Here is a 22737-nt window from a genome sequence, read left to right on the forward strand (position 1 = left end):
TGCTATTCATTTGCTGGAAAGAAGTAACTGAAGAAAGAACTGTGCGAAAAAAGATGCATGTCTGTGCACAGTTGTATTGTTTAATTTCCCAGTTAGCTGCATAACATTCACAGAAAATTTTTTCCTTTTTATTGAGAAATACAGCCAGTTCCTGGGTTGGGAGTTTACAAGGGCTCGATAAAAGCCAAAGGCAAAGGAATGAAACATTTGGAACATCACATCTTTAGGGATTCAAGCTACACTGGACTAAGGAATAAAAAATCTGAATCAGTTTTCCCCTCCAGATGAGGGAACTTTGATGTGAAGGGAGCCTCTAATTTAGAGAGCAGTGGGAATCAAGCCATGCAATAATATCTCTGAGGACTGTAAATATTCTATCATCAGGTTCCCCTTCCAGAATGCAGTGATAACCTTCTTCATAAAGCTTTAAGGTTTTATCCTTACTAGAAGCCTTCTCATAAAGGAACTGGCTCACTAGTGGATCCGTCACCTTATCTGCAGCTCCATGAAGAATCAGCAATGGCGATGAAACCTGCAATACCTCTAAAAATAGTAATTCTTTGTCCAAATGAGAAAAGAAAAGAAAAATGAATGTATGCATAACTGAGGTAATAAGCATGCAATAATTCTTTCTTCTGGAGAAACTGACCTTCTCCAATTGCATCTCAATATCACTTGTGGCCTCTAACAGCTCCACAGCAGTCCTTAGTCGCATTTGATCGTTGTATGAGATCACGTTGTAGGCAGCCTAACATAAAAGAAAGGAAGAACTATAATTCATGTCTTTTTAACCCAGAAATCTAAAACTCGACAACTAAATCAAACCAGTGAACTTGTGGTTTTTGTTTTTGCCTGAATCTAGAGGCAGCTTCTTCTGGTTGTCAGTTGCCATGAGTTTTTTGCCGTTGCCTTTTCCATCATTACAACAGGAACTACCTTATTTGGGACTTTGGGAGTTGTTATCCATTTGTAAAGAGAGAAGAGAAGTCAACAATACAAAAGTAACTTCTAATTGTTGCAGCATGTTAAGAGTGGGGGGACAGAGAACTTGATAAATGAAACATATAAAACTAGGGAATTTTACTATGAGGATCATAGATTTAAAAGTGCTAGTGATAATATGATGATGGTAATTGTCCATGAGGTGATCAATCCAATTAGGATTACCAGTTGATCAAGGCATAACCAACATAAAGTTATGAGAAGTTCTGAGTGATAATGGAGTTCAACCTATCTCCAGGGAAGCCTCAGCCCAAGTATGTCAGGTGATATCCAACAGACTTTACCAACAGTTTAAAGGAATGCGGCAAGCTTGTGAAGGAGAATCTATTTGAAATAATGGAATAAGATCTGTTTAAGATAGGTGATGCTCTATTTTCTGAACAGGTGGCTTGAATCACTTCTCTGAATGCACGAAAGCATAAATCCCCCAGATTGTATATAGATAAGTCATGTTTCCGAGTCTATCCGAAAGGCAATTTGGAGCAACTATTTGGAAATCTAATCATTTCTCATCAATGGCTTCTCTGGTGAATATCAAAACAGGATCTGTCTAAACACAATAGGAGTTATTTGAACTCTTCATTTAAATCATAAATTCATTGAAAAAAAAAAATGAATCTTCTTCTCAAGTTTGAAGAGTGTTGTTTCCTTAACAAATAGGTTGGAGCAAATACAAACATAAATTCTTTACGAAGTAGCAAGGAGTAAATATAATCAATGAATAATTAGCTAAAGCAACAAAAATATCTCCTGATAAATGAGAGTCTTCTACCAATTAACTTAGTTGGTCAACCATGTTTGACATGCCAAGGACATATAGGATTATGTACTCAACCAAAGAATTAAATTTAAGTGCAATGCCTCTGCTCTCATTCAGACAACTAGCAAGCTCACAGAGGGCTTGATCCTTTTATTTTTTTCACTTCTCCTTCTTTTCTTGCCCTAGGCTGAGGTGCTTTACAAGTTTTGATCACAACAGAGGCTTATTACACCTCTGAAAGTGAAAGATGTGTAAGTGGCTCTCTAGACCATATTGATGTAAAGTACCAGCTCCTTCTGCCATTACAATGCTATGCAGGTGCACAAATGTCAAAAAAAGTAGACACTGAACGAACCATTTTCCTTTTCCTCAAATCTCTGAATGCTAGCTCAGCTAGATCTTTCTGTGGGAAAAGCTTGGCCTTGGGCATAGCTTTAGACAACAGAGTCAATACCTTCAGCACTGCTGCTGGGGGTGTCACGTCTTCTGCAATCTTGGCACAACTCAGAGTCAGCAAGTTTTTCTTTGGCTAAATGAAAGTTTATTGTTTCACATACAAAGCTTAATCATAAAACTTGGCTGAAGCAGGAAATAGAAAAACTCAATCTTAGTGTAAATTCATTTTATAGAGTGGAAGACAGCCATATGATTGTCATCCTCCCACCATGTGGTAAAATGTAAAGGAACAAGCATAACATATTTGTTGAGCATTAAAAAAAAAATCAATGTGGTGCAGGATTTTATACTACACTGGAATTAACCAAATTGATGTGGTAAAATGTATAGGAACATGCATACCACATTCGATGAATGTTAAGAAAATCAGAAATTCCATGTGGTGCAGGATTTTATAATACACTGGAGTAGTTGAATTGATGTGGATCTTCCATAAGCTGATTTTTTAGGTTGCTCTCTCCTGAAGGCACTTCTACATAAGATCTCTAAACCTCATATCAAAACCTTATTTCAGGTATTTGTTCCCTTAAAATAAAAACTGTGTTCTTTTCAACAGCATATGGATATAAAGATGGATGATTTTATATTGGTGCGTTATGCTATAAGAAAGAAAATTGCTTCACAATCCCCGTTTTTCACTGTAGAGCACTATTGAAACAACAAACATGCCACATTTTATTTATCTTTTGATAAGCTAACATGTCATATGATAAATTCTTAATACCCAGACATTCATGACCTAGAGCAAGTGAAACTGAGATTTATCTATCTATAATTCCATGTTTTGAGCCACCACTAGTCTGTTTTTCAAATCAAGAAGAAATGAACTTTTCAAACAAGAGATTCATATGAGTTCATTGGGGAAGAAAAATCCAAATAAAACATTTCCATATAATTAGATTTTCATAAGATGACCACAAAAATATCAAGCTTTGTCATCAAATGTTTTGCAATCAAGTAACAGCATATCCATAATATGAGCACTCTGCAGAGATCAGTATGTTTGGATGAATGGGTGGCAAAACCAAAAGGAACAATTTGGAAATAAATGCTCTTGCAAGTGCTTAAAAGTTGCCACCAATACCTAACAGGACCAAGGAAAGCCAACTGAGATGACCCAACCATAAGCAATTAACAAATCATTGCCGCAATAGGTATGAATGATATGGTTCAAATAGATAAGCTATACAAGTGCAAGAAAAAATGAAATAAACATGGCTTTGTTAAATTTGATTATTTTTGTTAGAGCATGATGCACATTGTTATTGCAGTTACTGCTGTCTGTGCCTTGTGCCTCCTACTTGTGGGTATGAGGCCACATATGAGGGGGACGATAGAGTATGACATACATTATAGGTCCAAATCGTAATAGCTTAAGCCTGTAGAGAATTTTACAACTTGATGATTTTGATATTCCAATTGAGCATCAAGGACTCAAGATAGGCACAACTTAAAATTTCAAACAGAAAAATTATAATAGAAAGTCAAAATGAATAAGAATAATAAATTCATCTAATTATAAAAATCTTGGAATGATGCAAACATTCAAGTTGTTAAAATTAGGAACAAAATAAGGAAAAAGAAATGCATTGATGGCTCAACAGTTAAAATTATGGGCTTTCCATATGACCACAAATAAAGTAGGTGCAAGGATGGAATTACTTTACACATTGGGGCTACAAGAATCACTCCATCCCATCCACTTGGTTCCTTTAGATGAGCTTTGAGAGTAACAGCTCCTCCCATTGATTGCCCCAATATAAAGTGAGGCAACCCTCTCAATTCTGGTCTTCCTACCAGTCATAAATGAACAAGATGAGGAACAGCATTTGATATGCTAAGGCAATAGATGGAATAATGTACAAGCAAGATTATAGTGATGTGATTATGATAACAGGCAATACTTTGAATACCATACCTTTGATTTTTGTATAATGTTCAATAACATCATCAACTAGTTCATCAAAGCTTGAGATATAACCGTGTAATCCGTCAGATAGACCAAAACCTGGATAGTCCAAAGCATATACAGCATACCCAGAAGCAGCAATTTGCTTCGCAATACCTGAAGATCCAAATTCTCCATACAATAATGTTATTACACAGATTTTAAACTTGAGTACTGGGGTGAACAAATTTTTCTCTCATTTTTGTTTGCGTTGCTAATCTTTGGAAGTAGGGAAGGAAGTTGTTTCTAAAACAATAGGATATGATTCAAATTAGCTTCAATAATCATTTTAGTCATTCAATTTAGATTGTCCTTCCCTCACCTTATAACATTCTTTTACTCCTCATCTCCAATATTTGTGTGTAGGAAACCACTGCCAATTATGATGGTGCTCTGCATCTATCATTATATCAGACTCTTTCACCCTTCTTTAACCAATAACTACACCCCACCCCTCACCCAAAAAAAAAAAGGCAAAGAGGTTGTCAATCTCCCAAAACTTTTCATTTGTCATCCTGATCTCCTAACTCTTGCTCAGGTTTGAGTTTGAGGCCACCATCAAGTCCTGAAACCCAACACTCACTAGGGGAAGAAATGCCAACAATTTATCATGATAGCCAAAGAACCAAGTCTTACCACTAATGTAAACAATCAGCAGGGAAAGTGTGAAAGACTCCAAATATGAGTTGAATGAAGTGTAGTATACCAGCTGGCACCAAGTTCACCAGCTCATCCACTGGAAACTGGACTAATGTCCATAGGGATCAGATCTTGATGACTACAAGGGCAATCTCCTAGCATGAGCTCTAGCATACAGTAATCTGACCAATGACAACCAAAAAGGAACTAAGTCACTCATCTCACATTTCTGTATTCTTATTTAGTAACTCATTAGGTTATTCATTTATGTCTGGAAGTTTGTCCTTGTGGTGGTCACAGTAGTTTACTTTTGGATTGGGCTGAATTGGTGAGCAGCGAACCTGGTGGTCATGGGTGTGTTTCCCTTCAATCAATATGCACCTGGAACAATTTGCAAATTCCCAAGATGACTCTTTCAAAGTGCTTGTGGTGAAAACACTGAATCTTTTTGAAGATCTCAACTCTATTTTCGGCATATATACAATAGATTGTATGCCTGGTTTCACAATTCTCTCAGCTTAGAATCAGCTCAGACAAGTGTTTTAGAGGTCAGGACAGGAATTGTGAAGCTTGAGACATAAAACAGTTTTGGGCTTTAGGCGTGAAGAAGGGTGAGAGAGCCTACTGATAATTTTCTTGAAGGAAAAGATCAGGGCAGTAGGTAGTGGTCATCCTTACAAAAATCTTAGAAGGTGAGAGGGAATGATTGATTTGAGTCAACTGCATCAGACTTCAATAATCATTGGTTTGGCATTTACACCTCCCTTCCCATCCTGAGGTTGAAAACTATAAAGATCTGTTCTGAAAACTTCTCCACTGCCTCTTTTAATAGTTTTAGGTTTGAAGCACCAGTGGTTAATTCGAAAAGAAATTACATAAGAGATGTGCAGAATCACTAACCTTCAAAGAAGAAAGTGCAAGTGTCACCATATCCATGGCAGAAACACAAGGAGCCTTTCGTTCGAATTCCCGGTTTAGGCAACCAGCATTTGCTGAAAATTTCCAAGCCCCTTGAATTCTTTTCATACCACTGCAAGACTTGATAACAATTATCAGAATGGTTTATGCTTTACATTGTTTTTATTTCCTAAAAATAAAGAGACTCAAGTCAGCCAGCCCAAAATGTTGTATGGGCAGCGGAAGAGAAAAGAAAAGACAATCTTCCATCTTCTCGTTTATTTACCTTACGACTCAAGAAATAGAAAAACCCCCGGGGAGTCATGTGATTTGAATTTTCAACTTATTTTCCTTCCCAACCCTACAATTTCTTAGCAACCAAATAAAGCATTAATTGCTCTCTGTTTACTACATATTCTCGGTCACTTAACAAAGCAGAGTATTGATTTCTCTTCTTTTCTTTTCCCACGTTATTTCAGCAACCCAAACAGAGCATTTCAAGAGAAAATAGCACAAAGCAGTTTCAGCGGTAGCATTGCTTACCTCCTCAGTTCTGATCCCAGTAGGAGCGATCTACTCGCCAATTCACGTCAAAAAGAGAAATAAAAAAGATCAGTTGCTCGTATCTTAGAAAAAAATCTAAACAAATTGGCGAACACAGATCAAATAGCTGCTAAAAGCGAGTACCTTGAACCAGCAATGGTCCAGCTGTTGCTGCACGTCCAGAAAAGCGGATCGAACCCGCCTGCGAGCGGATGCAGAGTCCAAGCTCTGTGAAGCGATCGCATTCATCTCTTCGCTGACACCTTCAATCGATGACCTTTTCTTGGCGGTGATCAGGACACGAGTTTTGGGGACGGAAACAATCGGAGTGGGTTTCAGTTTTGGGCGGAGAATAATGGGCAAGTGATGGTATGGCCGAACTTTGAGGGGAGTACCAAGTGCCCGGCAAAAGAGATGGAGTTCCGATGATCGGAATCTGGAGGACATGGAAAGTTCCATGGCTTTACACACTGTTTTTTTAAGTGAGCCGTGCCTATGGGGAAAAGNATGTATAGCAGTTACTTTAAAGATCTTTTCCCACGAAGAATCTCATGTTTCAAAATGGGGGTGGAGTTGCTTTGGCCGCCCCAGCTGCGTCTAGGTATGGAGGCTTCCACATATGATAAGGTTAAGGCTGATGATGACAGCCTATTTGTTCTGCTTAAAGCTCGGATGCGGCCTAGTGTGAATCGAGTTTTGCCCTGCGGCTATGCCTGTTTTTCTTTCTCACTACAGGACAGTGATCACAGTTGGCATCACCACCTCAGGATATATGAATCAAGATAATGATAAGCTTTTATAAATTGTTTCCCAAATTAGGGTTATTTATGTATTATAATCATGCTATATTTATCCTTGCTTATTATTAATAAAATGCTTTTTTTTTATTATTCAAATTCTTTGAGTGGGAGAAAATACTTATTTGAATTTTAAATAAATTACAAAAAAAAAAAAAAAAACAAAAACAAAAACAAAAACAAAATAATAATCAGATAATAGTGGGCTTTTCATAAATACCACTGAATCAACTTATTCAACTTTTCCCACAAAGATAGGAATATTTCTTTCTTTCTCAATTAATATTTTCTATTGTGCCTCCCTTTCAGGTAGAGAAAGTAACCAGCAAGTGAAGTACCTCCTCCATTTATATCCTTCGTCTAAAATTTATCCCCGTTGAGCGAAGGTGCCTTATTGATCTGGTCTACCACCAATCAATCCCCAGCCACTCGTACAGTGATGACAGTAGCTTTGCACTGTTAGCTAGCTTTTACCTTATTTTCCCTTGCTGCTTTTATTTTCCCCAAACAAAGAACCAACTACTCCTTTAATTTTCGTCTATGCGTGCCACCCACCAAACTTTTGCAGTCATTCCTCATCAAAGGAAAAAAAAGAAAAAGAAAGAAAGAATTGAAAAACAACCCTCCTGATTATCTTCCACCCAGTAACAAATAATATAATGTAAAAGAAGGGAGAAAAAAAGGGAAAAAGAAAAGAAAAGAAGGGAAGATCTTCACCGACCAATGGAAAAAGATCTCCGTGTTAAAACGAAATTCAAGACGAAAACGACTGTTCATATCAACAAAATCAATGTGGGTTGCGAGTAGAGATCACGCGGTGGGGAGGTGTTAGTGGATGGGTGGATGTTATGAATTATGATAATGCAGAAGAGAGGTATATTTTGTATTGTTTATTGGTTTTGTTTACTTGTGGGCTTAGTTCTCCTGCTGACTAATGTAACATCTTTGTCACCACCATGTATGCATGTCCCGCCTTGTCTTTCTCTATCTCTCTCCATCTGTGAATAAGGTACGGCGTGATACACAGCAGAGGGCAGATGTGTTGGCTGAAGTTTCATGTAAAAGTGTGTCTTTTATGAAATAGACGTGGGCATTGATGGGTTGGTGCATGAGAAGTATGTTGAGAAGCGTGATTATATGGAATCAGCTATACAAACACGTTTCTCTGCATGCATGCCCCTGTGCATTTCGTATATAACCTGGGGATACCTCTGTGTTTTTGTGTTTGTGTCTGTGTGGGGATGTAGGTCACCTGTTTCCAGTACCAACAACAATGTTTTGGTCTCTTCTCCCCCCTCCCCTCTACAAACCCCCACCCTTCTCCTTTTCTGCTCACACCAATTGGCCTTTGCCACTTCACACTCTAGAGTTCTATCTTTGGGTTTGCCTGATTTTGCTGGGCTGGGCCGCATACTGGAAGTTTTATTCTACTATATGCCTATAACAAGGTTTCAATTTCAATAATTGTGTTTTAATATCAAATACAGACCATTAATAATAAGATACCATTTGGGTTTAGGACATTTTTTTTCTTTTAAAGCCTGGTCATAGTTTATCTTAGTCATATTCTTAATTTTATATGGGTATAAGGGAGTTTGAATAAGGGTATTATGATGTCTGTATGGTTCAAAGATGGACCCATTTGTATGAATAGGGTTGAACTGTAACTAACTATTAGTTTCTTCCTATCATCTACATGTATATACTTTTGTGTTTGGCAGAGAAGTACTGTTAATTTATGGTACTTCTGCGACTCTAAAATAAGGGTTTGGAGTAACAAATTGATCTGAATCCCTTCCCAATACTATATTTAGGTTCATGTAGTACAACTTTTTCATCACTTGAAAGAATTCCATTGACTGTTAGTTGATAACGGTTCAAATGCCACCTGAAGTTCTCTACAGTAAGAGGGATTCTTGTTTCTTTAAAAGGAGTTTATGGTAAAATGCTTCGGATTCAACGTTCCTTGTATACCAAATATACATTGTTAAATCCTTTTGGACCGATTGCTTATTTAATATGGTTTCAGAGTCTATAAAAGTTAAAAGTCCCCTGTCCCTTTCGGCATTTATTTGTTCATATTTCATCACTGGGCACCGCCCAATAGGAGAAGGTGTTAGCATGTCAAATATTTATGGACCTGTTATTTACAAGTTGAAGTTTTGACTTGTAATCCAGAATATCATACACCCCAGAAAATTTCCCAGATTTTTTGCATTTAAAAAGCGTATAATTAGCAGAGCTGTGTAGTCTGTCGATTTGAGTTACATGAACATTCTTTCCCAACTCAAGGAAACGGATTGAACAGTAACTGTAGGACAGGAACGGGCATTTGGTGCATATTTACATGAAGGGGCAATTTCAATTCTTAGTAGAAAACCGAAAAAAATTACCAATAAAATGCATCTTCTAACACATCAGAGAACTTTCTAGACAACAGAAGAGTGCATTAGGAATGCCAGGACTGAATTCAGAGCTCAATCCATCCATTTTAGCCCTTTGGAGACTGCTCTTCCTCTAGCTTCCATGGTCCAAATGTAATATTTGCCAGCTCAGCAGCTGCACGGGCAGCAGCTGATGCACGGTCTGCAGAGGCAATAGCAGCTCGAGCTCTCTCCAAGATGTCAGATGATTGTGATCTTGTCTCCTTAGAATCACTTACTTGTCCTGCATTGTAACTCTTAATCGAATGTTCAACTTCATCAGGACTAGACAATGACTTCTTGCTGGCCGTGTTGGGAGAGTGAAGGGCTTGGATTCCCTGTTGAATAGTCCTACTCGAAATAACATTTGGCTCACTGGTAGGTGGACATTGAAGAGAGCTTTGTATGGAGGGAGCTTGAGAAATTGCACCTCCACTGCATACTTGCTTTGAACCATCCTACAGACAACATCCATTTGATGAAGATAATAAAGCAATCAATACCAATGTTTAATAGAAGCTTGTTAGAATGGGCAAGCATTTCACCATTATCACAACTACAACTAATATAGAATTGTAAGACGACATATATCAGTTGACATGCAGCAATAATGCTAAGATCTGTGTTCAATTCCAACTTACACACGCACACAGAGATCAGGAGAAATGTATCATTACTTCAACTTCATTGTAATTGATGAAGGGGTAAGTGGAAGGAGGTTTTTCCTCCACTAAAGACCATTAGATCAATAATCCCTGCATGCTAAAACTTCTTGCTTTTCTTCTTTGGATGAAAAGGAGATTTAGGCTTGACCATTTATCGCATACAACACAACAGTAATAACAATAGAAAATTTCAAATAGCGCTCATACTTCTATACAATCCATGTTTCCCTTTGGGACCATATCTAGCACACATCTGACCTAGCTATCAGCAAGGCTAAAACAATTATCATGATGAGAATGACTTTGACCCAACATTTTTTTTTTTTCATGTTTTTAAGATGGTGGGAAATCTATGAAAAAAGCAATGGCAATCAAAATTTAGAATGTGCAGAATCAATCCATCATGATGATATTAGGAATTAACTTACCTAACAAAACCACAGCAACTATGATATTAGTGTCTGGTTATGGAACAAATAACATCAGAAAATTCAACAAGACCTAAATCAAAGAAAGGAAGCAGGGAAGAAGAGGAAAAAAAACAGCATTGGAAAAATACCAGCAAGTCCTCGTGTTTTTTGCTGAATTCTGCTTCAGTGTTAGAAGAATCCCATTCCAGATTGTACTCCTGAGCGATTTCCTTCAATTGCTTTAGCTTTGCTTCTCCAGTTGGAGTGCTTACTGAAAGCTTTTCTATTATCTGTAAAAAAGCAGAAATAATCAAAATGGATCAAGTTAGAATGCCATTCCTGCAGACAAATAAGGAGGCAAAAAATTCTAGAAATGCTTGAGCAGTTAACTGCACGGTTGACGCTTGTATCAGGACGCAGCTCAGAGGCAGCCAATATGAACTCCTTCCCATATTTTGCAGCAAACAAGTTCTTGATCTGCAATAAATCTGGCACATCTGAGCATCTGGGAGCAGCAAAAATTATACTAGCAACAGCTTCTCGCAATTCTGTAGGACACTCCCTCTGAGTTATGAGGAAAGAGACAGTCACAACATTGAGCTGCATAAATCTTATTAAAACCAAGTTTTGGGCTTGCACATACTTTTCTACAAAAATATATTCTGAAATGCCACCTGATCAATGCCAACCAGAATATCCTTCAAACTTACAATGTTATCAGATTTGTGCTCACAATATTTACAACCACGATGAAAAAGCAAGGGGGGAACAGCCTTACTTGAGATTTTAAAATGGACGCAGAACATTGCCCTAGGAAGTATGTATATAGTTATTCAAAAAGTGTTATGAATATTGGGAAAGCAGCTCTAGAGTATAGCTTCTATGCATCCCAAATAAACTTCATTACATAATGGTGCTGAATTATCATTTAAAAAAAATACTTATTCTGCAACATTGTTTTTGGGCACTTGTGATTCTGTTTAAGAATGATAACTGATCTATATGAAACTGTGTTTTTGAAAAAAGGTAAAATAAAATAAAACTATCAGAAAATCACCTAACCTTGAGCTCTTTCACAAAGAGAAATATTTGCTGATTTTACTCCATATTAGTATGTGGAAATGTAAAAGCATGCATGCCAGTTTTTATGTTTCAACCTCACTTGTCTCTCTTATCAAGACACTCTTTACCTTCTTCCTAGCAATGGTTAGGATGAAAAATGCTATGAGCAGTAACAGTTAGAGATGCCAACCGAAGTCATGAGACGCTCACATAATGTCAAAGGAAGCAACTTTTGTGTAAAAGGAAACATAAAATAGCAAAACTCCTAGCAGCTATAGCAAGAACAAAGGAAAGGAAATATGTAACAGCAGCTTTTGGGGCAAGTCCAGTGGCCAGCCTCTCCATAATTAGGGATTGTAATTCAGAGTGGATAACTTTTGCAGCTTGAGAGCTAATTATCAGCAGGATGGTGGACATTGAATAGTCCTACTCTTAAGAATAGAACCATGGCAAAAAGGAGCATGCAAATAGATGATGGGAAAGTAAATATGAGGTACAGGCATAACAAAGATGCTTTATGACATAAATAGAGACAACAAATTGAATGAATATTGAATGACATCAGAAATTCAAAAATAACATTTCTCCCTATGGTAGAAAAAATCTACTGAGATTTTTTTTTTCTTTTTTCTTATATTTTCCAGTAAATGCATACATGTACAGCCAAAGGTTTCAAAATCCTTATAACTACATCTACTTCAATATGAATAGTGTGTTTAGTTTCTGCGTATGGTGAAGTTTGCTTACCAAATAGTTTTATAAATTCAACTTATAATACAATATGTATTAGCACATATAATGACATTTAATTATAGAATACGAAAGTTTAAATATGTTAGAGCTCGGAGGGAAACTGCTTATACCGCATATCCATGCCTACAACCAAAAAATGTGAGAAACCAAAAAAAAATCATCACTTTATCAGAAACCTCAGCAAGACATATGGTCCCATAGAGCTTAGGGTGTCAAATCTCATGAAAGACAAAGAATGTCAAATGTTATCTTCATTGAACAACACAATCCTGGTAATCAATGGATTTACCTCTGAGTTTCGAGAATAGGAACACGTGCGAGAACAAATTCACAAAACAGCTCCAGAATCTCATATGCAGCCCATATGTTTTGTTCTCGTATAACATGCTCCACCTAAGAAAGATATGCACAAATGGTAAACAAGACAATCAGATTTTGAAAGAGAATCCCAGTTAATTGAACTCAATATCATGAAGTTGAAGAGGTACCCGTATTCGAGCTATTGCTTCTTGGCCTGTCTGCAGAAATTGAGCTATCTCCTTGCGCATCTGTTTAAGATGCAAACTTCTCTTGTTTTGCAGCAATTTAATGCGAGAGATTGCCAAATTCAAGCACGTTTTGCTACAAAACCACCCACTATTTTTAAAATACACAGACAAACATATTTTGATATGCATTCACTCAATTTTAGAGCAGAAAATTGCAAATTTTTTCGTTAATTTAAATGTTGAAATTTAAAACAATCAATTAACAATTTACTCGACATTGTGACCACCTTTCTGGAGACGTTAGAATTCCAATTAAAGCAAATTTAAAAAATAAAGTATGCATAAAGAATTGAGATTTTTGCCAAAATCCTTTAATGGCTAATGGGTATCTGGTGGAAATGAGCCTCTCTCAGAAATGCCAAAATTTTACATGGATTTGAAAGTTAAAGACACTATAAATTAATTTACAAAAATTATTAGCAGATAACAGAAATTGAACTATAATAAAACGAAAATCCACAAATCAAGTTCTTAAATCTTCTCCATCAGATACAGTTCCATTCAGTTTCCAAGAAAAAGGTGGGCACAGAAAATAAACAAAAATTTTCAACCTTAGATCTGCCACTACTTTGGAACTCAGAAAACAAAAACCTCAGCTCAACTAAACCTAATACCAATATTTGGGTTAGCTTTGATGAATTTTTTCATTTCCTGAAAACCAGAAATACAGAATTTCATCCATTTGTTTTCCTTGGTTTCCTGGCAATCAAAAGGAAGGTGAAAGAAAGGAAAAGTAAAATGAGAGAAAAGGGAAATACAACTGACCATTTCGCGCCAAGAATTCCTCTGTTGAAAAGCTGATTCAGGAGTGACATCGAAGCCTCTGTATGTAATTCAAGATCGATCCTTCTGTGTATGATCGATCTCTATGGAAGGGGGGTCAGCCTCAGCATACGATACAGTCGCTTTGCGGGTAAAAATGCCTTTTGGCGTCTTTTTCACAAATTAGAAAAACGCGTTTCGAGGCGAAAACAAGTTTTGGCTCCGTCTCAAGCGGTCAAGCCCGTTTCGACTCCACTACAAACGACGTCGCATAACTCCCTCGTCAGTTTCTCCGTTCTTCCCTTCTAGTGAAGCACAAGCATTGAACTTTCTCCGTTGGGCCGTTCCTCTGCCTGTGGAACAAGAGTTTCTCCTTCTTTAAAAGCAACATCGTATTCATATCCATCACCGTCCCATGTGAACCTCTCCTTCTTTGGCTCTCTGCAACTTGAAAGCCTATATTAAGAAATATACAACCTACAACTTGCAAGAACACCACGGTGCCTGTTTTTGCAAACAACCAATACTTCGAAATTTGTTTTTTGAGTTTTGTTTTTTTTTTTTTTAATAAAACATAGTATTTTCGAAAATAGATTCAAAAAAACAGGTTTTTTTTGTAATTTTTTATACATCAAAAATCTACTTCAAAATATAAATGTTTTCAGTCTGTTTTTAATACTTTTAAGCATATTTTTTAAAATAATTTTTATATTTAAGATTTCATTTTTAATTATTCCTTATGTTTTATATAATTATTTTTTAAAATCAATAAATAAAAACAACGAAAAATAATTAAAAAATATTGTCAAAAGATACTTTATTTTTTACTTTTAAAAATAAAAAATAAAAAACAATTTTTTAGTTACCAAACATCTTTTCACATTTCTTTGTTTCGAAACACAGAAAACTGTCGTAACCAAACAAAGCCTTCTTTTCATAATTTTTTTGTAGCCAACACGCCCGCAGTCTCACTGCTCAACTCCTTTGCTCCATAGCTGCAAGCAAAAGGAAATGAAAAAACGCAACTCAAATGGACAACCTGCGAGATGCTATTCATTTGCTGGAAAGAAGTAACTGAAGAAAGAACTGTGCGAAAAAAGATGCATGTCTGTGCACAGTTGTATTGTTTAATTTCCCAGTTAGCTGCATAACATTCACAGAAAATTTTTTCCTTTTTATTGAGAAATACAGCCAGTTCCTGGGTTGGGAGTTTACAAGGGCTCGATAAAAGCCAAAGGCAAAGGAATGAAACATTTGGAACATCACATCTTTAGGGATTCAAGCTACACTGGACTAAGGAATAAAAAATCTGAATCAGTTTTCCCCTCCAGATGAGGGAACTTTGATGTGAAGGGAGCCTCTAATTTAGAGAGCAGTGGGAATCAAGCCATGCAATAATATCTCTGAGGACTGTAAATATTCTATCATCAGGTTCCCCTTCCAGAATGCAGTGATAACCTTCTTCATAAAGCTTTAAGGTTTTATCCTTACTAGAAGCCTTCTCATAAAGGAACTGGCTCACTAGTGGATCTGTCACCTTATCTGCAGCTCCATGAAGAATCAGCAATGGCGATGAAACCTGCAATACCTCTAAAAATAGTAATTCTTTGTCCAAATGAGAAAAGAAAAGAAAAATGAATGTATGCATAACTGAGGTAATAAGCATGCAATAATTCTTTCTTCTGGAGAAACTGACCTTCTCCAATTGCATCTCAATATCACTTGTGGCCTCTAACAGCTCCACAGCAGTCCTTAGTCGCATTTGATCGTTGTATGAGATCACGTTGTAGGCAGCCTAACATAAAAGAAAGGAAGAACTATAATTCATGTCTTTTTAACCCAGAAATCTAAAACTCGACAACTAAATCAAACCAGTGAACTTGTGGTTTTTGGTTTTGCCTGAATCTAGAGGCAGCTTCTTCTGGTTGTCAGTTGCCATGAGTTTTTTGCCGTTGCCTTTTCCATCATTACAACAGGAACTACCTTATTTGGGACTTTGGGAGTTGTTATCCATTTGTAAAGAGAGAAGAGAAGTCAACAATACAAAAGTAACTTCTAATTGTTGCAGCATGTTAAGAGTGGGGGGACAGAGAACTTGATAAATGAAACATATAAAACTAGGGAATTTTACTATGAGGATCATAGATTTAAAAGTGCTAGTGATAATATGATGATGGTAATTGTCCATGAGGTGATCAATCCAATTAGGATTACCAGTTGATCAAGGCATAACCAACATAAAGTTATGAGAAGTTCTGAGTGATAATGGAGTTCAACCTATCTCCAGGGAAGCCTCAGCCCAAGTATGTCAGGTGATATCCAACAGACTTTACCAACAGTTTAAAGGAATGCGGCAAGCTTGTGAAGGAGAATCTATTTGAAATAATGGAATAAGATCTGTTTAAGATAGGTGATGCTCTATTTTCTGAACAGGTGGCTTGAATCACTTCTCTGAATGCACGAAAGCATAAATCCCCCAGATTGTATATAGATAAGTCATGTTTCCGAGTCTATCCGAAAGGCAATTTGGAGCAACTATTTGGAAATCTAATCATTTCTCATCAATGGCTTCTCTGGTGAATATCAAAACAGGATCTGTCTAAACACAATAGGAGTTATTTGAACTCTTCATTTAAATCATAAATTCATTGAAAAAAAAAAATGAATCTTCTTCTCAAGTTTGAAGAGTGTTGTTTCCTTAACAAATAGGTTGGAGCAAATACAAACATAAATTCTTTACGAAGTAGCAAGGAGTAAATATAATCAATGAATAATTAGCTAAAGCAACAAAAATATCTCCTGATAAATGAGAGTCTTCTACCAATTAACTTAGTTGGTCAACCATGTTTGACATGCCAAGGACATATAGGATTATGTACTCAACCAAAGAATTAAATTTAAGTGCAATGCCTCTGCTCTCATTCAGACAACTAGCAAGCTCACAGAGGGCTTGATCCTTTTATTTTTTTCACTTCTCCTTCTTTTCTTGCCCTAGGCTGAGGTGCTTTACAAGTTTTGATCACAACAGAGGCTTATTACACCTCTGAAAGTGAAAGATGTGTAAGTGGCTCTCTAGACCATATTGATGTAAAGTACCAGCTCCTTCTGCCATTACAATGCTATGCAGGTGCACAAATGTCAAAAAAAGTAGACACTGAACGAACCATTTTCCTTTTCCTCGAATCTCTGAATGCTAGCTCAGCTAGATCTTTCTGTGGGAAAAGCTTGGCCTTGGGCATAGCTTTAGACAACAGAGTCAATACCTTCAGCACTGCTGCTGGGGGTGTCACGTCTTCTGCAATCTTGGCACAACTCAGAGTCAGCAAGTTTTTCTTTGGCTAAATGAAAGTTTATTGTTTCACATACAAAGCTTAATCATAAAACTTGGCTGAAGCAGGAAATAGAAAAACTCAATCTTAGTGTAAATTCATTTTATAGAGTGGAAGACAGCCATATGATTGTCATCCTCCCACCATGTGGTAAAATGTAAAGGAACAAGCATAACATATTTGTTGAGCATTAAAAAAAAATCAATGTGGTGCAGGATTTTATACTACACTGGAATTAACCAAATTGATGTGGTAAAATGTATAGGAACATGCATACCACATTCGATGAATGTTAAGAAAATCAGAAAATCCATGTGGTGCAGGATTTTATAATACACTGGAGTAGTTGAATTGATGTGGATCTTCCATAAGCTGATTTTTTAGGTTGCTCTCTCCTGAAGGCACTTCTACATAAGATCTCTAAACCTCATATCAAAACCTTATTTCAGGTATTTGTTCCCTTAAAATAAAAACTGTGTTTTTTCAACAGCATATGGATATAAAGATGGATGATTTTATATTGGTGCGTTATACTATAAGAAAGAAAATTGCTTCACAATCCCCGTTTTTCACTGTAGAGCACTATTGAAACAACAAACATGCCACATTTTATTTATCTTTTGATAAGCTAACATGTCATATGATAAATTCTTAATACCCAGACATTCATGACCTAGAGCAAGTGAAACTGAGATTTATCTATCTATAATTCCATGTTTTGAGCCACCACTAGTCTGTTTTTCAAATCAAGAAGAAATGAACTTTTCAAACAAGAGATTCATATGAGTTCATTGGGGAAGAAAAATCCAAATAAAACATTTCCATATAATTAGATTTTCATAAGATGACCACAAAAATATCAAGCTTTGTCATCAAATGTTTTGCAATCAAGTAACAGCATATCCATAATATGAGCACTCTGCAGAGATCAGTATGTTTGGATGAATGGGTGGCAAAACCAAAAAAGGAACAATTTGGAAATAAATGCTCTTGCAAGTGCTTAAAAGTTGCCACCAATACCTAACAGGACCAAGGAAAGCCAACTGAGATGACCCAACCATAAGCAATTAACAAATCATTGCCGCAATAGGTATGAATGATATGGTTCAAATAGATAAGCTATACAAGTGCAAGAAAAAATGAAATAAACATGGCTTTGTTAAATTTGATTATTTTTGTTAGAGCATGATGCACATTGTTATTGCAGTTACTGCTGTCTGTGCCTTGTGCCTCCTACTTGTGGGTATGAGGCCACATATGAGGGGGACGATAGAGTATGACATACATTATAGGTCCAAATCGTAATAGCTTAAGCCTGTAGAGAATTTTACAACTTGATGATTTTGATATTCCAATTGAGCATCAAGGACTCAAGATAGGCACAACTTAAAATTTCAAACAGAAAAATTATAATAGAAAGTCAAAATGAATAAGAATAATAAATTCATCTAATTATAAAAATCTTGGAATGATGCAAACATTCAAGTTGTTAAAATTAGGAACAAAATAAGGAAAAAGAAATGCATTGATGGCTCAACAGTTAAAATTATGGGCTTTCCATATGACCACAAATAAAGTAGGTGCAAGGATGGAATTACTTTACACATTGGGGCTACAAGAATCACTCCATCCCATCCACTTGGTTCCTTTAGATGAGCTTTGAGAGTAACAGCTCCTCCCATTGATTGCCCCAATATAAAGTGAGGCAACCCTCTCAATTCTGGTCTTCCTACCAGTCATAAATGAACAAGATGAGGAACAGCATTTGATATGCTAAGGCAATAGATGGAATAATGTACAAGCAAGATTATAGTGATGTGATTATGATAACAGGCAATGCTTTGAATACCATACCTTTGATTTTTGTATAATGTTCAATAACATCATCAACTAGTTCATCAAAGCTTGAGATATAACCGTGTAATCCGTCAGATAGACCAAAACCTGGATAGTCCAAAGCATATACAGCATACCCAGAAGCAGCAATTTGCTTCGCAATACCTGAAGATCCAAATTCTCCATACAATAATGTTATTACACAGATTTTAAACTTGAGTACTGGGGTGAACAAATTTTTCTCTCATTTTTGTTTGCGTTGCTAATCTTTGGAAGTAGGGAAGGAAGTTGTTTCTAAAACAATAGGATATGATTCAAATTAGCTTCAATAATCATTTTGTCATTCAATTTAGATTGTCCTTCCCTCACCTTATAACATTCTTTTACTCCTCTTTAATATTTGTGTGTAGGAAACCACTGCCAATTATGATGGTGCTCTGCATCTATCATTATATCAGACTCTTTCACCCTTCTTTAACCAATACTACACCCCACCCCTCACCCAAAAAAAAAAGGCAAAGAGGTTGTCAATCTCCCAAAACTTTTCATTTGTCATCCTGATCTCCTAACTCTTGCTCAGGTTTGAGTTTGAGGCCACCATCAAGTCCTGAAACCCAACACTCACTAGGGGAAGAAATGCCAACAATTTATCATGATAGCCAAAGAACCAAGTCTTACCACTAATCTAAACAATCAGCAGGGAAAGTGTGAAAGACTCCAAATATGAGTTGAATGAAGTGTAGTATACCAGCTGGCACCAAGTTCACCAGCTCATCCACTGGAAACTGGACTAATGTCCATAGGGATCAGATCTTGATGACTACAAGGGCAATCTCCTAGCATGAGCTCTAGCATACAGTAATCTGACCAATGACAACCAAAAAGGAACTAAGTCACTCATCTCACATTTCTGTATTCTTATTTAGTAACTCATTAGGTTATTCATTTATGTCTGGAAGTTTGTCCTTGTGGTGGTCACAGTAGTTTACTTTTGGATTGGGCTGAATTGGTGAGCAGCGAACCTGGTGGTCATGGGTGTGTTTCCCTTCAATCAATATGCACCTGGAACAATTTGCAAATTCCAAGATGACTCTTTCAAAGTGCTTGTGGTGAAAACACTGAATCTTTTTGAAGATCTCAACTCTATTTTCGGCATATATACAATAGATTGTATGCCTGGTTTCACAATTCTCTCAGCTTAGAATCAGCTCAGACAAGTGTTTTAGAGGTCAGGACAGGAATTGTGAAGCTTGAGACATAAAACAGTTTTGGGCTTTAGGCGTGAGAAGGGTGAGAGAGCCTACTGATAATTTTCTTGAAGGAAAAGATCAGGGCAGTAGGTAGCGGTCATCCTTACAAAAATCTTAGAAGGTGAGAGGGAATGATTGATTTGAGTCAACTGCATCAGACTTCAATAATCATTGGTTTGGCATTTACACCTCCCTTCCCATCCTGAGGTTGAAACTATAAAGATCTGTTCTGAAAACTTCTCCACTGCGTCTTTTAATAGTTTTAGGTTTGAAGCACCAGTGGTTAATTCGAAAAGAAATTACATAAGAGATGTGCAGAATCACTAACCTTCAAAGAAGAAAGTGCAAGTGTCACCATATCCATGGCAGAAACACAAGGAGCCTTTCGTTCGAATTCCCGGTTTAGGCAACCAGCATTTGCTGAAAATTTCCAAGCCCCTTGAATTCTTTTCATACCACTGCAAGACTTGATAACAATTATCAGAATGGTTTATGCTTTACATTGTTTTTATTTCCTAAAAATAAAGAGACTCAAGTCAGCCAGTCCAAAATGTTGTATGGGCAGCGGAAGAGAAAAGAAAAGACAATCTTCCATCTTCTCGTTTATTTACCTTACGACTCAAGAAATAGAAAAACCCCCGGGGAGTCATGTGATTTGAATTTTCAACTTATTTTCCTTCCCAACCCTACAATTTCTTAGCAACCAAATAAAGCATTAATTGCTCTCTGTTTACTACAGATTCTCGGTCACTTAACAAAGCAGAGTATTGATTTCTCTTCTTTCTTTTCCCACGTTATTTCAGCAACCCAAACAGCGCATTTCAAGAGAAATAGCACAAAGCAGTTTCGCGGTAGCATTGCTTACCTCCTCAGTTCTGATCCCAGTAGGAGCGATCTACTCGCCAATTCACGTCAAAAGAGAATAAAAAAGATCAGTTGCTCGTATCTTAGAAAAAATCTAAACAAATTGGCGAACACAGATCAAATAGCTGCTAAAAGCGAGTACCTTGAACAGCAATGGTCCAGCTGTTGCTGCACGTCCAGAAAAGCGGATCGAACCCGCCTGCGAGCGGATGCAGAGTCCAAGCTCTGTGAAGCGATCGCATTCATCTCTTCGCTGACACCTTCAATCGATGACCTTTTCTTGGCGGTGATCAGGACACGAGTTTTGGGGACGGAAACAATCGGAGTGGGTTTCAGTTTTGGGCGGAGAATAATGGGCAAGTGATGGTATGGCCGAACTTTGAGGGGAGTACCAAGTGCCCGGCAAAAGAGATGGAGTTCCGATGATCGGAATCTGGAGGACATGGAAAGTTCCATGGCTTTACACACTGTTTTTTTAAGTGAGCCGTGCCTATGGGGAAAAGCCGACGAGGAAGGAGTTAGCTAGCAGTAAGTTGTAGCCTGTAGGAGCTAGGAACAAGACCACGGTTGAGTGGACCATACCTGTACCAAAACCGGTACCAAGCCAAGTTCGGTTTGGATTCGTCCATCCACCGCATTTACTAGAAACGTGTAAGGAAAGCATTTGGAGTTTTGGGTCAAAACGACCCATTTATTAAAAAAAAAAAATATAAGATACAAACCGTAATTGCCTATGAGGCTTCATTTTTGAACTCTCAATTAAAACTTCGTTTTTTAACTAAAGCCACAATTATCGATTGAGACTTATTTTTAAATTGTCAATTAAAGTTTTAGTTAAAATTTTTTAAATTTAAAATTTAATTAAAAATTATTAAATTATAATTTATGATTAAATTTTAAAAATATACTTAAATAATAAATTATTTATATTTAAACTTAAAAATCTAGTATTACTTCAACAAACATAAATTGATAAATATAAGATATTATAAATGAATGTTTTATTTATTAATAAATTAATAATCTTAAAATAATAAACTTATATAATATATAAATAATATATAAAATTATATAATTTATTAATTTAAGATATTTAATTTGTTGTTTTTTAAGATATTAATTTATTTGTATTATGACAAATTTATCTTTATCAAAATAATAGTATACTTTTAAGTTATAGTTGTTAACTTAGATTTCACTATTAAATTACAATTTATTATTGAAATTAATTAAATTTGAAAGTAAAAAAAAAAATAATAATTGAAATCTCAATTAACAACTGCGGCTTAAAAGTATACTATTATTTCGATAAAGATAAATTTGTCATAATACAAATAAATTAATATCTTAAAAAAGAAGAAATTAAATATCTTAAATTAATCAATAATACAATTTTATATATTATTTATATGTTATATAAGTTTATTATTTTAAGATTATTAATTTATTAATAATTAAAATATTCATTTATAATATCTTATATTTATCAATTTATATTTGTTGAAATAATATTAGATTATTAAGTTTAAGTATAAATAATTTATTATTTAAGTATATTTTTTAAATTTCAATCATAAATTATAATTTATTAAATTTTAAATTTAAAAAAAAAATAACTAAAGCCTCAGTTGGCAACTGCGACTTTAGTTTAAAAATAAAACCTCAATTGACAACTGCGACTTTAGTTCAAAAATGAAACCTTAGTTGACAACTACGATTTCAATTCAAAAATGAAATATCAATTGTCAATTGAGGTTTTAATTAAAATGATGAAAAAAATATATTTTTTAATG

General features: G+C 36.0%; 2 protein-coding genes and 1 pseudogene across 2 annotated transcripts; all 3 read right to left on the reverse strand.

Annotated features, from left to right (window-relative positions):
• Window positions 1-40: 40 nt before the first annotated feature.
• On the reverse strand, window positions 41-21516 carry LOC117928642 (caffeoylshikimate esterase-like). The gene is made up of 9 exons (XM_034848624.1): window positions 21435-21516; window positions 6390-6738; window positions 6246-6275; window positions 5706-5835; window positions 4137-4283; window positions 3881-4011; window positions 2118-2255; window positions 650-748; window positions 41-532 (listed from the first exon to the last, which is right to left on the reverse strand). Exons 2-9 carry the CDS (start codon window positions 6702-6704, stop codon window positions 314-316), a joined length of 1209 nt encoding a protein of 402 aa, XP_034704515.1. The 5' UTR covers window positions 6705-6738; window positions 21435-21516; the 3' UTR covers window positions 41-313.
• LOC117928790 (IST1-like protein) lies at window positions 9225-14095 on the reverse strand. The gene is made up of 6 exons (XM_034848841.1): window positions 13669-14095; window positions 12844-12976; window positions 12645-12748; window positions 10931-11102; window positions 10690-10830; window positions 9225-9923 (listed from the first exon to the last, which is right to left on the reverse strand). Exons 1-6 carry the CDS (start codon window positions 13716-13718, stop codon window positions 9534-9536), a joined length of 990 nt encoding a protein of 329 aa, XP_034704732.1. The 5' UTR covers window positions 13719-14095; the 3' UTR covers window positions 9225-9533.
• Window positions 14755-21498, reverse strand: LOC117928705 (annotated as a pseudogene).
• Window positions 21517-22737: the final 1221 nt, after the last annotated feature.

This window comes from Vitis riparia, chromosome 1, assembly GCF_004353265.1.
Source record: "Vitis riparia cultivar Riparia Gloire de Montpellier isolate 1030 chromosome 1, EGFV_Vit.rip_1.0, whole genome shotgun sequence".
In the NCBI taxonomy this organism is placed as follows: domain Eukaryota; kingdom Viridiplantae; phylum Streptophyta; class Magnoliopsida; order Vitales; family Vitaceae; genus Vitis; species Vitis riparia.

Coding starts and splice junctions, on each gene's coding strand:
- LOC117928642 (XM_034848624.1), bottom strand. CDS start 6,704: ATGGAACTTTCCATGTCCTCCAGATTCCGATCATCGGAACTCCATCTC. Junction 4,012..4,136: donor ACATTATACAAAAATCAAAG/GTATGGTATTCA, acceptor TATGACTGGTAG/GAAGACCAGAATTGAGAGGG. Junction 749..2,117: donor ATTTGAGGAAAAGGAAAATG/GTTCGTTCAGTG, acceptor CTTTTATGTTAG/GCTGCCTACAACGTGATCTC.
- LOC117928790 (XM_034848841.1), bottom strand. CDS start 13,718: ATGTCACTCCTGAATCAGCTTTTCAACAGAGGAATTCTTGGCGCGAAA. Junction 12,977..13,668: donor GGAATTCTTGGCGCGAAATG/GTCAGTTGTATT, acceptor GTGGTTTTGTAG/CAAAACGTGCTTGAATTTGG. Junction 12,749..12,843: donor AAGCAATAGCTCGAATACGG/GTACCTCTTCAA, acceptor TATCTTTCTTAG/GTGGAGCATGTTATACGAGA.